This window comes from Typha latifolia, chromosome 7, assembly GCF_019914945.1.
Source record: "Typha latifolia isolate L0001 chromosome 7, TyphaL0001v2, whole genome shotgun sequence".
Taxonomy (NCBI): domain Eukaryota; kingdom Viridiplantae; phylum Streptophyta; class Magnoliopsida; order Poales; family Typhaceae; genus Typha; species Typha latifolia.
The window spans coordinates 3,802,511-3,816,027 of record NC_133092.1 but is presented as its reverse complement, the minus strand read 5'-3'; the positions used below and the strand labels follow the sequence as shown (position 1 = coordinate 3,816,027).

General features: G+C 36.8%; 2 protein-coding genes across 14 annotated transcripts; both read left to right on the top strand.

The window, feature by feature from the left end:
• The first annotated feature begins 1,061 nt into the window (after positions 1-1,061).
• Positions 1,062-3,668, top strand: LOC140792166 (putative pentatricopeptide repeat-containing protein At3g15130). Its single transcript, XM_073143006.1, has one exon. The coding sequence runs from the start codon at positions 1,062-1,064 to the stop codon at positions 3,666-3,668; it is 2,607 nt and encodes an 868-aa protein (XP_072999107.1).
• A 1,142-nt stretch (positions 3,669-4,810) lies between these two features.
• Positions 4,811-9,436, top strand: LOC140792605 (uncharacterized). 13 transcript variants are annotated; one of them, XR_012109777.1, is made up of 7 exons: positions 4,811-5,176; positions 5,267-5,428; positions 6,055-6,289; positions 7,652-7,826; positions 8,027-8,143; positions 8,911-9,034; positions 9,114-9,436. XR_012109777.1 is itself a non-coding variant. In XM_073143690.1 (7 exons), exons 1-6 carry the CDS (start codon positions 4,865-4,867, stop codon positions 9,020-9,022), a joined length of 1,053 nt encoding a protein of 350 aa, XP_072999791.1. In that variant the 5' UTR covers positions 4,834-4,864; the 3' UTR covers positions 9,023-9,034; positions 9,119-9,436. The 13 variants fall into 13 exon arrangements, 9 of the variants coding, with proteins under 9 accessions (XP_072999789.1, XP_072999786.1, XP_072999787.1 ...); XR_012109775.1 differs by having other exon boundaries at positions 4,834-5,176; positions 7,652-7,874; positions 9,119-9,436; XR_012109774.1 differs by having other exon boundaries at positions 4,834-5,176; positions 7,652-7,874.
• The last annotated feature ends 4,081 nt before the right edge of the window (positions 9,437-13,517 follow it).

Sequence of the window (13,517 nt, the reverse complement as noted above, 5' to 3'; positions counted from 1 at the left end):
CAACTGAGTCATGTATTAGTGATGCACGATTGCCCAATACCTTGGTGAGTCAGCATATTCTAATAATACTCCATAGATTGTGTGCAGTAGATGTAAAAATTAGGGGTGTTTCAGCTATTTAAATTTTCTATATTTTTTTTTCAAAAGCAATGCAATATTTTATATTTCATTACATGTTGTTCGGTTAAATAAAATTAAAATATAAGAGTCGAACTATAAATATTAATATGATAAGTAACAAATAATAACAAAGACAAAGCATAGTCTTTTATTTTTGATAAATTATCTTAAGAAAAGAAAGTTATATATGTATATATATATATATATATATATATATATATATATATATATATATATATATATATATATATATATATATATATATAATTGCCACTAAATTTTTTTGATTCTTTTAGAATTGTTATTCTAATTAGATTTTTGATAGAATATTCACATAATATATCTGGCAGACTAAAACATCCTTCTTTCTTAAAGTTTAAGCAGTAAAATGCTTATGGATAATTTTTATCTTGCATAAAAGTAAAGTTTAGGCTGTACTATGATATCATATTATATTAGACAACTTTTAAATCATTTTCAAACAATTTATAAAAGGGAAAAATTATCCTTTTATAATCTAATCAAGTTTTAACCGTGATTAGTACATTTAACATATTAGATAGTAGTAAAGTTATTTTGGTACTCCTTTAGGTTACTATGTAGCAATCACATAAGTAGTCAGTTAATTAACTAAGCAAAAGATGGGAGACTTCAATATCTTGTGGTCCTGATTCCTGATGCCAAGCATCACTCATCCTTCATCAATCCCATACCTGGCCCATTCACTGGTCTCAATTCTCTCCACACAATGTTTCTCTGATGTGAACTAGCATTGCTTGGCTGCCTCTTACTGCCTTATCCAACTTGCCTCTCATGCTCCAAATATTTAGCTCAACCTATCAGAAGATATGAAACTTTCTAACATTATCCTCTCTATAGAATGGTCAGCCAAAGCAAAAACTAACCCATAGCCATTGAGAAATAGGAGAGACATTTGTTCCATGGCGCCCTCTCCTGCCCTCAGCCAGGCAGCGTTTTCTTCTCCAACGATCTCTCCTCGTGCAGAGGTACGCAAGCCGATAATTCCGATAAAGAGAACAGGATTCAACAAGAAGGGAAGGGGAAGAACAGTGCTAGATGAAGCAATACTGTCTTTAGAAGAGTATACATTAAAAGGAAAGAAACCTGACAATCACCAATCCTACTACAACGAGCTCATATCCCTTTGCATATCTCACAGGGCTCTTAAAAAAGGCAAGCTTCTGCGCTCCCACATGGCACGAACCGGCTATGAGCCAGATATTTTCTTAAACAACCAGTTCATCAACTTGTATGTAAAATGTGGGGAGGTTGAAATGGCCAGGGATCTCTTCAATAGTATGCCAGAACGGAATGTGGTTTCTTGGAATGCCCTCCTTGCTGGCTACTGCACAAATGAAAATTTCTTTGACGCTGTCTGGTTTTTCATGAGTATGATTGAGTCAGGACAAAGACCCAGCTATGTTACCTTCCTGAGTGTACTGCAAGCTTCGGTTGGCCTATGTGATCTTGAACTCCTGAAACAAATCCACTGTCAGCTCATAAAGTCGAGCTGCATCTCTAGAATTGAAGTAGGCAATGCATTGATAGGTGTGTATGCAGAATTCAGAAGATTCAAGGACTCTGAAGCAGTGTATGACAGCATGGTTGAGCATGATGCAGTTTCGATGAATTCTCTTATTTCAATGCAAGTCCAGAGTAGGTGCACCGATCAAGCTCTAGCATTGTTCCTTGAGATGCAGATAGAAGGTCATGTGCCTGATGAGTTCACATTTGGAAGTCTACTTGGATCAAGAGATATAGAGATCATAGAGGAGCTTCATGCGCATATTACCAAACTTGGGTTAGGGAATAGTCTCTTCACTGGAAGCACGCTTCTAGATGCCTATGCCAGATGTGGGAAGCCACAAGCTGCAATGAAGGTCTTCAACTCGATGTCCAACCAGAGCATGATCTCGTGGAACTCGATCATGAATGCGTGCTTCCAGAACGATATGGTGCACGAGGGTCTAGATTTATTTCTGCAAATGGGAGAACAAGGAGTAATGCCAGATGAGTACACAATCTCCATCATGTTGAAGGCAGCTACAACTCACTCGATGATGTTCAATTTTGGCAAATTGATACATGGACTTGCAGTTAAGTTTGGGCTGCACACTGAGGCAACGATAGGGAACAGCCTCATCGCTATGTATAGCAAACATAAAGTGGCTTCAGAGTCGTGGCTTGTTTTTAGTTCTATTTCAGAACCAGATATTATATCTTGGAATTCCATAGCTCAAACTTACATCCAGAATGAACAATTTGAGAAGTCCCTGTCTCTTTTTGTAGAAATGAAGCATGCACAGGTTGATCCAGACAAGTTCACCTTTATCAGTGCATTGACAGCTTGTGCTTCATTAGCTTGGCAAGAAACTGGAAGAGTAATTCACGGTGACCTAATCAAGAGAGGACTTTCACTAAATAAATATATCGGAAGTGCACTTATAGATATGTATTCAAAATTTCTGCTCATGCATGATGCTAGGAAGGCATTCAATTGCATAAAGAACAAAGACATGATCACCTGGAACTCAATAATTTCGGGGTATGCCAACAGTGGCCATCTGGACCAAGTCCTGAATTTGCTCAGCTCGATGAGAGACGAAAAGATGGTACCGGATAACTTTACCTTAGCGACAATTCTTGCAGCATGTGCCAACTCCTCAGCCATGAAACTGGGAAGACAAGTGCATGGTATAATCCTGAAATCTGAACCATGCATAGATACAGCAGTTGCCAACGCCTTGATAACCATGTACTGCAGAGCAGGAAGCATAAAAGAAGCAGAAAAGATCTTCTCTGAACTCTCTTTCAAGAATGAAGTTTCATGGACTGCAATGATTGGAGGTCTTGCACATAATGGCAATTCAAAAGAAGCACTTGAGATTTTTGAGCAGATGCGGAGGGCTGGAGTAAATCCAAATGAAAAAACTTTCCTTGCATTGTTCACTGCCTGCAGTTATGTGGTGGATATGAGCAGCAAAGCTGTGGAGTTCTTCAAGATGATGGAGAGATTGTATGGGATCAAACCTGGCATTGATCATTATGCCTGCATGGTGGATATACTGGGAAGAGCAGGAAGGTTACAAGAGGCAGAAGATTTGATCAAAGGAATGCCATTTGAGCCAAATGCTCTTGTATGGCGAATACTATTGAGTGCTTGCAGGAACTATGGAGATATAGAGCGGGGGGAGAGATCCATGGAAATGGTAGTAGCTCTTGAGCCTAGCGACTCTGCAGCTTATGTGCTGCTTTCCAATTTATATGCTACAGTAGGGAATTGGAATAGAGTGACAGAAATCAGACAACTAATGAAAAGGAAAGGAGTGAACAAAGAGCCAGGTAAAAGTTGGATTGAGTTACACAACGGTATACACGAGTTCATTGCGGGAGATCTTTCCCATCCAAAGACAGAAGAAATATACTCAGAATTGGTTGGATTGTTCAGACAACTGAAGGATGAAGGCTACACTCCAGGTATAGAGTATGATAGCATGCAGATAGAGGAGCTAGTAATAGTTGACTGACAAATGAAGTAGACAAGAATAACAGCAATGTATAGCATAGATCCTTGAAGCAGCATTTCATCAGGCTGGAGAAAATTTGCCATGAGTTGATGTTGCACATTATCACACCAGGAAACTCCTATGTTCTTTTTGAGGAAACTGAACATATACATACCAATAATATGATAGGATAGATCTGGTAGAAAAGTGTATTTGATTGGTTTCTTATTTTTCTTAGAAAGTAAAACACGTCAACAACAGAACAGTCAAATTAAGATTATTAAGCTTATGTGCCGATTTCATTGTTCAATGCGATAATAGAATAGTTTCTGATAAACCAGAATAGTTTCTGAAAAAAAAAATAACTTACCTCATTGATAACATATATCAATATGAATGGTTGTACAACATCAGTTTCTATTCTCAGAAAGAGCACCATGAGTAAGTGAACAAGGGCCAAGAAATGAGCTTAGATATGCCAACGAAATGTTTCAGTTAGTAGTATCCAATTAAAAAGCAATAAGAGAGAACTTGGACTGAAAAGATTGGCAAACAGAATATAAAAGTACACTTCTAAAGGATTAAGAAACAAATAGACTATAACATAAATTAATTTTTCGCCTAAAAGATCAAGAAAAATTCCCCAAATCTAAAGGCTGAAGATTATCATGTCCATCTCAACAGTCCATTTGCCAAGTAGCATAGCTAGAACTAGAAGCATTACTCCAAACTGTGAGCTACATGTAATTGGATCTTCTATCTGTGAATAAATTCTCAAGCGAGAACAACAAAATGGAAGAGAAAAGTAACAATTTTTATCGCAACCCAAGGAATTATTTGGAAAAGGGCACAAAGTTTAGGAACTCCACCTGCCCGAGTAATTTGCTGAACAACAAACAAGAGGAAATCAAAGGGACGACCGATAACCAAAGACAATAAAAAAGAGACACCTTACACTTGATTTGTGAACTCATATAAGCACGGAAATCACATGAACAAGGACTTTGCGTAATAACCTATGACCAAAGGAGAATTTTTTACTCGAAATTATTTATGTCATACCCAGCTGCTTACCCTTCGAAGTATAGTAGTACAGTACTCAGCACTCGGATACGGACCCTTGTAGGATCCGACCCGTTTTATTAGTAGGAAAAATCGTACCTGGACTCGTGTTGGTATCCAAATTCAATCCACGGCACCATCTCAAATCAAAAGAGATGGCATTCTCGGCGGTGGGCGCGTGCGGCGCGCCGCATTCCCTCCCTGCCGTTCCCGCGCGCGTCAAATCCCTCCCCTCGCGCCTTCCTGCGCATGCGAGCCTTCTCTCTTCCTCCTCCCTGCAATCCACGCGTGGTGCGGAGGTATCTCCGTTGAGGCATTTCGACAAACATCTTAAGTCCAAACCAAGGGTTTTCTTCTTGGACGTGAATCCCCTCTGCTACAATGGAGCACAACGCAGCCTTCGATCTTTCGCCACTTGGGTCGAGCTCTTCTTCTCTCAAGTCAGCCTTCGTGACCCCGTCATCGCCGTAAGGCCCAGGATTAAACGATTGGAACTTGTAATTACGGGAATAATGGATTTTGACGGATGTGTCTTAATTGCTTTTGTTTGATTATAGGTTTTGGATGGGGAGGAGGGGAACGAGTATAGAAGGAGGCTGTTGCCGTCGTACAAAGCGCATAGGAGGAGGGAGTCTGGAGGTCGTCGAAGTAGTTCAAATGGTGGGTTGAACTCTGTTGAGATGAAAGTGATGGATGTTCTTCGGAGTTGTAATGTTCCTGTAAGTTGTTTGATCTCATGTTGGAACGTCGCAATTACTCAAATTTATTTCGTTTGGTAGATTTGGGAGGACTTCACAAATCATTTATATTCAATTATCTTTCGGTTCCTTTTGGAATGATGAGTACATTTTAAATAGCTACTGTCTAGCATAACAAAGACATATTATTCCTTGGGAAAGCAGTGAGGATTGAAATGATTTGAGAGACTAATAAGAGGTTACATTATGGATAGACGATTGTGTGTGAATTTTATTTCATATTCTGAAATCTTAGGGAATTTACTGTTCTACATCCTAATGCAGTTATGAACTTAAGCCAACTTATCCAATCACCTTGCTTTCTGCTAGTTTAAAGATGTAAATAAAACAAACTTTTATTGTATTTTCTGCTTTGCATTGGTTCAGATGTCTTTACAGCTAGCCAGAAAGTAATTGCTAATTGCTTTTCTTTAATACTGTGTTTTTCTTTGTTTGATACCAAGTATAATCGGTTTCTGCTAAATATTTATAATTAAGTTATCCAAGATGCAAGTATAAGGAAAGATGAGTCTTATGAACAACCTGTGTTTTATGTGATGCAATATATAGGTCTTTCACTGACATAAGTGTGATATTAATCAATGCAGGTTCTAAAAGTTAATGGGTACGAGGCAGATGATGTAGTCGCTACACTAACAGACCAGGTTTTGCAAAAAGGATTTCGAGTTGTAATTGGCTCTCCTGATAAAGATTTTAAGCAGTTGATATCTGAAGATGTCCAGATAGTTATGCCCATTCCTGAGTTTGGCCGTTGGTCTTTTTACACCTTGAGGCATTACTTTGCACAGTACAAGTGTGATCCTACTGCTGATTTGAGCCTCCGTGAGTATACTTTGTTGCATGCATCTTCTTTGTTTATATCTGTGGCAGAGCAAGTTTTTAGTTTCTACCAGAAGGAGTTAAACCTAACAGGTAAAAGTATTGGACATGCTCATTCTGTGCCCACAGCCCAAAACATTAGGTGTATATGTTTGTTTTTAGGAGTTTAACAGATGCAAAATAATGTATCATGTCTCCATGCTAGATGCCATCATTAGCATTATAATCATTTTCGTCCAAGACTTTTCCCCAAGTCCCAATAGTATTAATGCGAGCACAACCCTAGTTTGATAAGGGTTGTGAAAGAATCCTTCTTTCTTTTGAAAGAAAAAGGAATTTGCTATCAACCTGACAGGCTGACATTAACCCTCTAAAAAGTAGTGCACAATCCTGATGAAAGGAATAAAGATAATCAAACAAGAGGAGGTCATTCTAGGAAACCTAATAAACTAGCTGGCAGGTAGAGCTGCATACTATATCCTCGAGTGGTGCATAGTTGCATACCATGTCGTTCTTTTTTTATATTTGTTTTCCAGATGGCTCAGAGATCATTTTGAGATATAACCACCACACTGTCTATAGTTGTTTGATGTGAGCTCTTTGCTTTCTTGCCTCCATACTGTTTGTAGATCCTTTCACATTTAGATATGATGATATACATCATTATCAAATTGACTAATGTTAAAGATTTACTTGGGGTCCTGATGAGCCATGGGTGGTAGATTGCTGTCCTTCAGAAAAGGAGATTTGTCTAACTTTTGAATCAAATGTAAAGTTTTCATCAGCAATTGTTAATGGATTGCATGATTATATTTCATTTTGTGTTTGTGCTCATAAATGAGAAGGCAGTGATAATGACACAAATCAAACATCCAAGAGATTGAAACCATCGTATATAATGTCCAAAACATGATTTTCTTTGTTATTCTTAACCATCCTGACGATACCTTCTTCATGCATATCGTGGATTGTTGATTTGGCCTATGTATCCGTTAGACCTGAGCTAGATATATTTAGGTTGCCAATATGTCATGCCAGTTTTTTAGATTTTGTATATCATTTACCTTAGCAATAAATTTCAGCATATCATGTACTCCCCTTGAATTCTCAAAATTACTTGGTTCATTATGACTTTATTTTCTATGCACATCTGAAATTAACCTTGTCAGAGTATCTATACTTGAGCAAAGTCACTTTAGTAACTTTAGGCAACCTAATGTAAAATTTTTATATTTGTGATGGACTTGAAGATTGTATTAGTATTTTAATGATATAACACCATCAAAAAGTAACACCACGGTAATTTTTATGCTTCTGTACACTAATTGTCACTAGAACTTTTGACTATAAGCTATATTGATGCAGGATGCTTCCTTGGTGATGAAGTTGATGGTGTACCTGGAATTCAGCACTTTGCTCCCGGATTTGGTCGCAAGACAGCTGTAAAGCTCTTAAAGAAACATGGTTCTCTAGAAAAATTACTCAATGCAGCTGCAATAAGAACAGTTGGCAAAGACTATGCGCAGGATGCTCTCACTAAGTATGCTGATTACTTGAGAAAAAATTATGAAGTTCTTAGCCTACGGAGGTCCTGATCTCTCAGTAATACTTAGTTTCATAGAATCTAACTCAGATACATTCTTGAAGTACAATTAACACAAGAATATATTTGACAGTATACCATGCGCGCATTCACACACATAGGTGGTGGCTAAACTAATATTTTAGCTATTTGTACAGGGATGCAGATATTCAGCTTGAGGATGAATGGTTATTTGAGAGGGACACTTGTAATGATTCAGTTGTTTTGGCTAACTTCATCAGTAAGTTGGGTGAATACCGGAAGTTAGATAACAGGTATGTCTTGACCTGTTGAGGTTTTTCTTCCTGTTTGCTTTTCTTAGATACTAACAGAGTTGATTAGAAGGTCTCGTCAGAACTTCTTGATATTCATCTTTCCCCCTTTGCGACATATAGATAGTTTTGATTCATGATATATTACAAAATCAGGATTTCCTAATTCCTACTGATAGTTATGATGATCATAATACAGCTCAACAATAATTGAATGCGAATCATTTTTTTTCTGGCACCATGTCATCTCGTCAAATCTTGTCATTAGGTTATTCTCTAGGATGAATAGAATTATGATAACCAGGATAAACCCACTTTCCACTTTTTGCATGGTACCTTATTTTCGCATTCATCTATTTAATCTGATTTAGGGAAGTCTACATCTTAATTCCTAACTATGGAAATTATACATAGGAATCTGTTTTAGGTTTTAAGTGGATATATCATATATCCATTGAAGTTCCAAATATCTACGCTGATCAGCTCCAAGTCTTAATCCATTCGGATCATCACTAATTAAAACCAAGTACACTCCATTTATTACATGGACAGGGACATCAAGATGCATATCTGCTTTATTCAGATTTGGATCACATTTCCATGTAACTTGTTTATTATTAATTGTCTAATGTGAAATAATTTTGCAGAATCATGTGAGAATAATTATTGCTTGCCTGTTGGTTTCCTTAAAGGGTTATTGAAGCTTTAAAGTTACCAAATATAATGAGATTCGACATAGTTTGAATAAAATCTGATATTTGTACTGCTAGATCAAGACGAAGATTTGTCAAGACTAGAATTTTATAGCCAACACATTCTTTTTGAAGTTGGCCAACAAGCAGCTATTATTGACAGCATTACTCTAATGTGGCATTCAGATAACCAGCAGCGATAGTGAGTGATTGCCACTACCAGCTTTCCTGATCTTACTGAAATAGCATCATTCATGGCAATAACAAAACTCATTGTACAGTGCAGTTGAACAATGAAGATTTATGCAGAATTTGTTCCAGCATCCAAATTCTTAAATGAGTAAGCTGCAAGTCTGCAAGCCATGCTTATTCTTTGCTATCATCTCTTCAACCAAACCAGCCCATCAGTGAGCCCGAAGATAGTGTGATACTTGATATTCAAACTTGACAACGTGCTGTTTTAAGTACAAAGAACTCGACGTGACTTGTTCCAACTTTTCATGTCAGCTTTCCATTGAAAGCTATCTTCTGCTGTAAATAATATTCCCCAGACAAGCAAGGTGTAAATCTTCAAATTTGGAAGTAAGTTTTTCTTTCTGTTCTAGTGGTTTTCTATCAGATTACACATTTATATTCCAAATGCGACTTGAATAAAAGTACTACTAGTATCAGAATTATATATTTATATAATATATGCACTCAGACGATTTCCAGGGATGAGTATACAGTAACATTATGAACTGTTATTCACATCACAATTTATTTGCATCAAAGTCATTGATACTGGATATCTCCATTGCCCATTCTCCAGGAGTAATCTACACCCTTCCATCTCTCATATTATAAGCATTTATACTACAAAAAATATATTCAAACCAATTTAACAGTAGATATTTCTTTTGATTTATTTTTTTCCCCACATCTTTAATTGTCATGCTGAATCTCGTTAAAAGAAATGAAATATGATCATATGCAAATTTCATAGTTTAGGCTGGTCCGATGAGGTTTCCCTTTAGTGCCTTATATGGGGTCTATCTTGGGCTTTGAAGTATATATATGTGTGTACCTCCAATGGTGGCCCAATAGGCTATCTTCTTTTCATTTCTTTGACAAAAGTTTTATATATTTCAGTTATAAAGCTATACTACGCTTAAGATTGATTTTTTTTTTCTTCTTCTAATATACCGAGAGTCCTTACTGTAATATTAGGCTAAATAAAATGGATAGAATTCTTTAATAATAGGTTGAATAAATGGGCCAACTTTTCTAAAAAAATAAGCTATAAATGATATAAGGCGTGCACATATAATAAATACTTTGGTGAAAAATTCACTCAATATTAATCTCAACGTTCATGAAAGTATTTGACCCACACACATATAGTGCTCTAGTGAAAAATATATTAAATATTTACAATAATTTTTAAATTGATGGTAGTACTCGACTATTAGGCTAAGCAATGCCGTATTTGAGCATAAGCAATGATTTCATTCAATCATTTATAGAGTCCGGCTTGATATACAAATTGATTTCATAAATAAGACATCACAACAAACGAAACAAGGTATTAAGTCCTAAGTGACAAACATGATGCAGCGGGATTGACCATTAAAAAGACAATATTAAGCGAACACAAGTGAAGCCTATAAATTTTGTTCACTTGTTGATCGATCTCTATCAACCTCTTTGAGTTTCTCCTAAAAAAAACAACAACTTACCAAGTAGACAAAAGCAGAGGAATATGGATGTTAGCAATCTAGAAGGAGCATCTCAGAAACCAAGGCGTGAATCCAGGGGAGGCTTTTGTACTTGCCCACTTCCAAACACTCCTCTTTACTAAGAGCCAAAGGAAACAAGGGGCGTGCTCCACCCCAAAGAATAGAATTAGAACCTAGAAGTCATTGATGATGATGCTTACAATTTTATATAACATAGTACATTAGTACTACCTCTTATCTACTTCTAATTATATTCCACCTACTTCTATTCATTTGAAATAATGAAGATTAAGACCTTAAAAGGGAGTGATATATATTGTTGATTTATTACCTAACTGTTCATCTAATATGGTATCAGAATTAGATTTTCTGGAGGTAATGAGTTTAAATTTTTATGGTACGAAGGACGGCTCATAATGGAACGCATTAAAAAAAGTATGATATATATTATTGGTCTATTACTTACTGGTGATTAATTTAATATGACATTAGAATATTTAAGTTTGATACAGTAATCTCTATCGACTTAAGAGATTATTAGATTAGATGCTTCTATAATTCTATCTTGTTGACTTTAGTCACTAATCCACACAAGTCAGCAATGTTTATCTAGTGTAAGAAGTCAAATCTGTCGCCTTTCTCCCATTTTGTCACCTCCATAATTTCTTGGATTGAGACTGGGGGCTAAGTAAACTTGGGGATTGGATAGATTTGAGGGATTCCTATCATGTAGTACAATTTTGAAAAGTCAAAAACGAAAAAAAGGATTAGCCTTATTAGCATTGAGTTATCTATTATGCAAGAGAAATTTCTACCATGGAAATGTTCTCCAAGTGAAGTAACTACTCTCTAACAAGCTCTATATTTCTATTTAGTCTGCCTGATTAATCATAACTGCTGAATGTCATTACTAGTGCTCGATCTCATAAAAGGGAATGCATGCCATAAAATATCAACACTTAGAGAGAGAGAAAAAAAAAAAACTAGGCACATGGAGAGCATATAATTCCATCATTATGGTTCTTCTTCTGACTTAATAAACCTCCATAAGCCAATGATTCATCTCTATCACTCTCTATCAATGTTGTATTACTTTTCTTTTTCTTAATAAAAGAGTTGAAAGGCTGAGGTTGGCATAAATAAATATGAGTTTTATTCTACCTTGGTTATAGAGAAAGAGAGCCAACCTAAAAGGAGGAGTAGGGCCACACTTTTCTTTCTAACATCTGCCAGTTGGATCTCAAATTCTAAGCTCTAGTCTACTATACTACTCAAGATGTACACCTAAAGATGTGGGCTTGAAAACTAATTGAGCATTTCTACCAATTTTTTTCCTAACTGATATGTGCCAGACTTGCTCAAAATTCTGTTCATTAATAGGAGAAGCCATTTGATTTGTCTAATGTTTACTTGTTCTTCTCAGCTTTATATGAGCAGCAGTGATAAGAAGGAAGAGTCTAACTGGGGTTTGTGAAAAAGGACAAATAATGCCTTGCCAGTTGCCACCAAGAAAGCAAAGGGAGAAATTACTCATCTGCAGGCTTTCAGCTTTAAACTTTGTGACCCCAAGATGACATGACCTGGCTGCTGACCAGGGTATTTTGACTCAGAAAGCAAAACTGGGAGCATGTTTCCCAAAATCTAAGAACACAGCTCTGAAGAATAATTAATTAAAAGTTTATTTTTGATTGATTAGAGTTTACAGACTAAGTGAGGTCAAAATTAGGTGATATCAACTTTATGACACATGCTTTTCCACTAGGACATTATCTTGATTAATACAATGCTTCTTCTTCTTTTTTTCCTAGCTAATGCTAGAGTTTATTTAACAAAGAAAGAAGAAATAAAATATATCATAGCCTGTTTAAATCCACTTGTTATAAGACCACCACCTCATATCTCTCTTTCTCTGCCAACCCAGTCCTATTATGTGAAAATGTGGTGTCAAGTGGGTTGATGGGCATAAGGGTGGCGAAGTACTTCTTGAACATGACTGATGACAAAAAAAATCTGCACATATTACTTCTGCAAATTCTGAACTTAATTATGTTTAGCAATGAAGTTAAGAGCTAATCTTTTTTTTTGTTGCTTTCTTTCTCTCTCTTTAGGCCTTGGATCCAGAAGTTTATTATGACCAAGAAATACTCAAGCATGCAAGAGTGCGTGTGTGTGCGTGTGTGTGTTATGATGAGGAGAGGAGGGGAATGGGCCTCCTGCCAAATCTTTGGACAGAGATGAGAAGCACCAGGGTGGCAGACCGACCATTGGCATTGAAATTGGAAGGTATGGTTAGTTTCCAAGCAAGTAGAGATTGCAATATTTAATGCTGAGACTGAAGTGCACATGGCCTGACTGTAGAACGACCGCTGTTGTTTGTTTGGAATCAATGCTACAACCAATACATTGGACAGAAGAGAAGAGAAGAGAAAGAGAGAGAGAGAAAGATGGTCGGTTTCTTTTATTATAATTAATCTCTCTGCTTCTTCTTCTTCTTCTTCTTTTAATATATTTAATTCCGAAGTCGAATCTAGAATTAGAGCGAGAGAGGGAGAGGGGGTTGTAATGCAAAAGGGCATTTGTTTTATTAATCACACAATCACGCCTCAGAGCAAGAGGCTGACTGATGTTATCATAGGAATAAAGGAGGATTCCCACGCTTTGTTTATGTCCATCATTAAGTATCAGTAACATAGGATTCATCTGCAGGAAGAGGGAGGGGGTGGTCAGAGCCCTGACAGTGTCTCTGACTTTGTCTTCCTCCTTTGTCCTCTCCACCTCTAACATAGTTTTCCATTGCCCTACTCTCTATGCCAGACATCATTTATGACAACCAACAAAACAAAGGTGGCTAGGAAATCTACAGGTTGCTATGTTCCCATCTCCAAGTTGCCATGGCCTGGAACTAGAAATGGGAAAGAAGCTGAGAAAAAATTGAGCTCAATCAACCAACAAACAAAAAAATGGTGT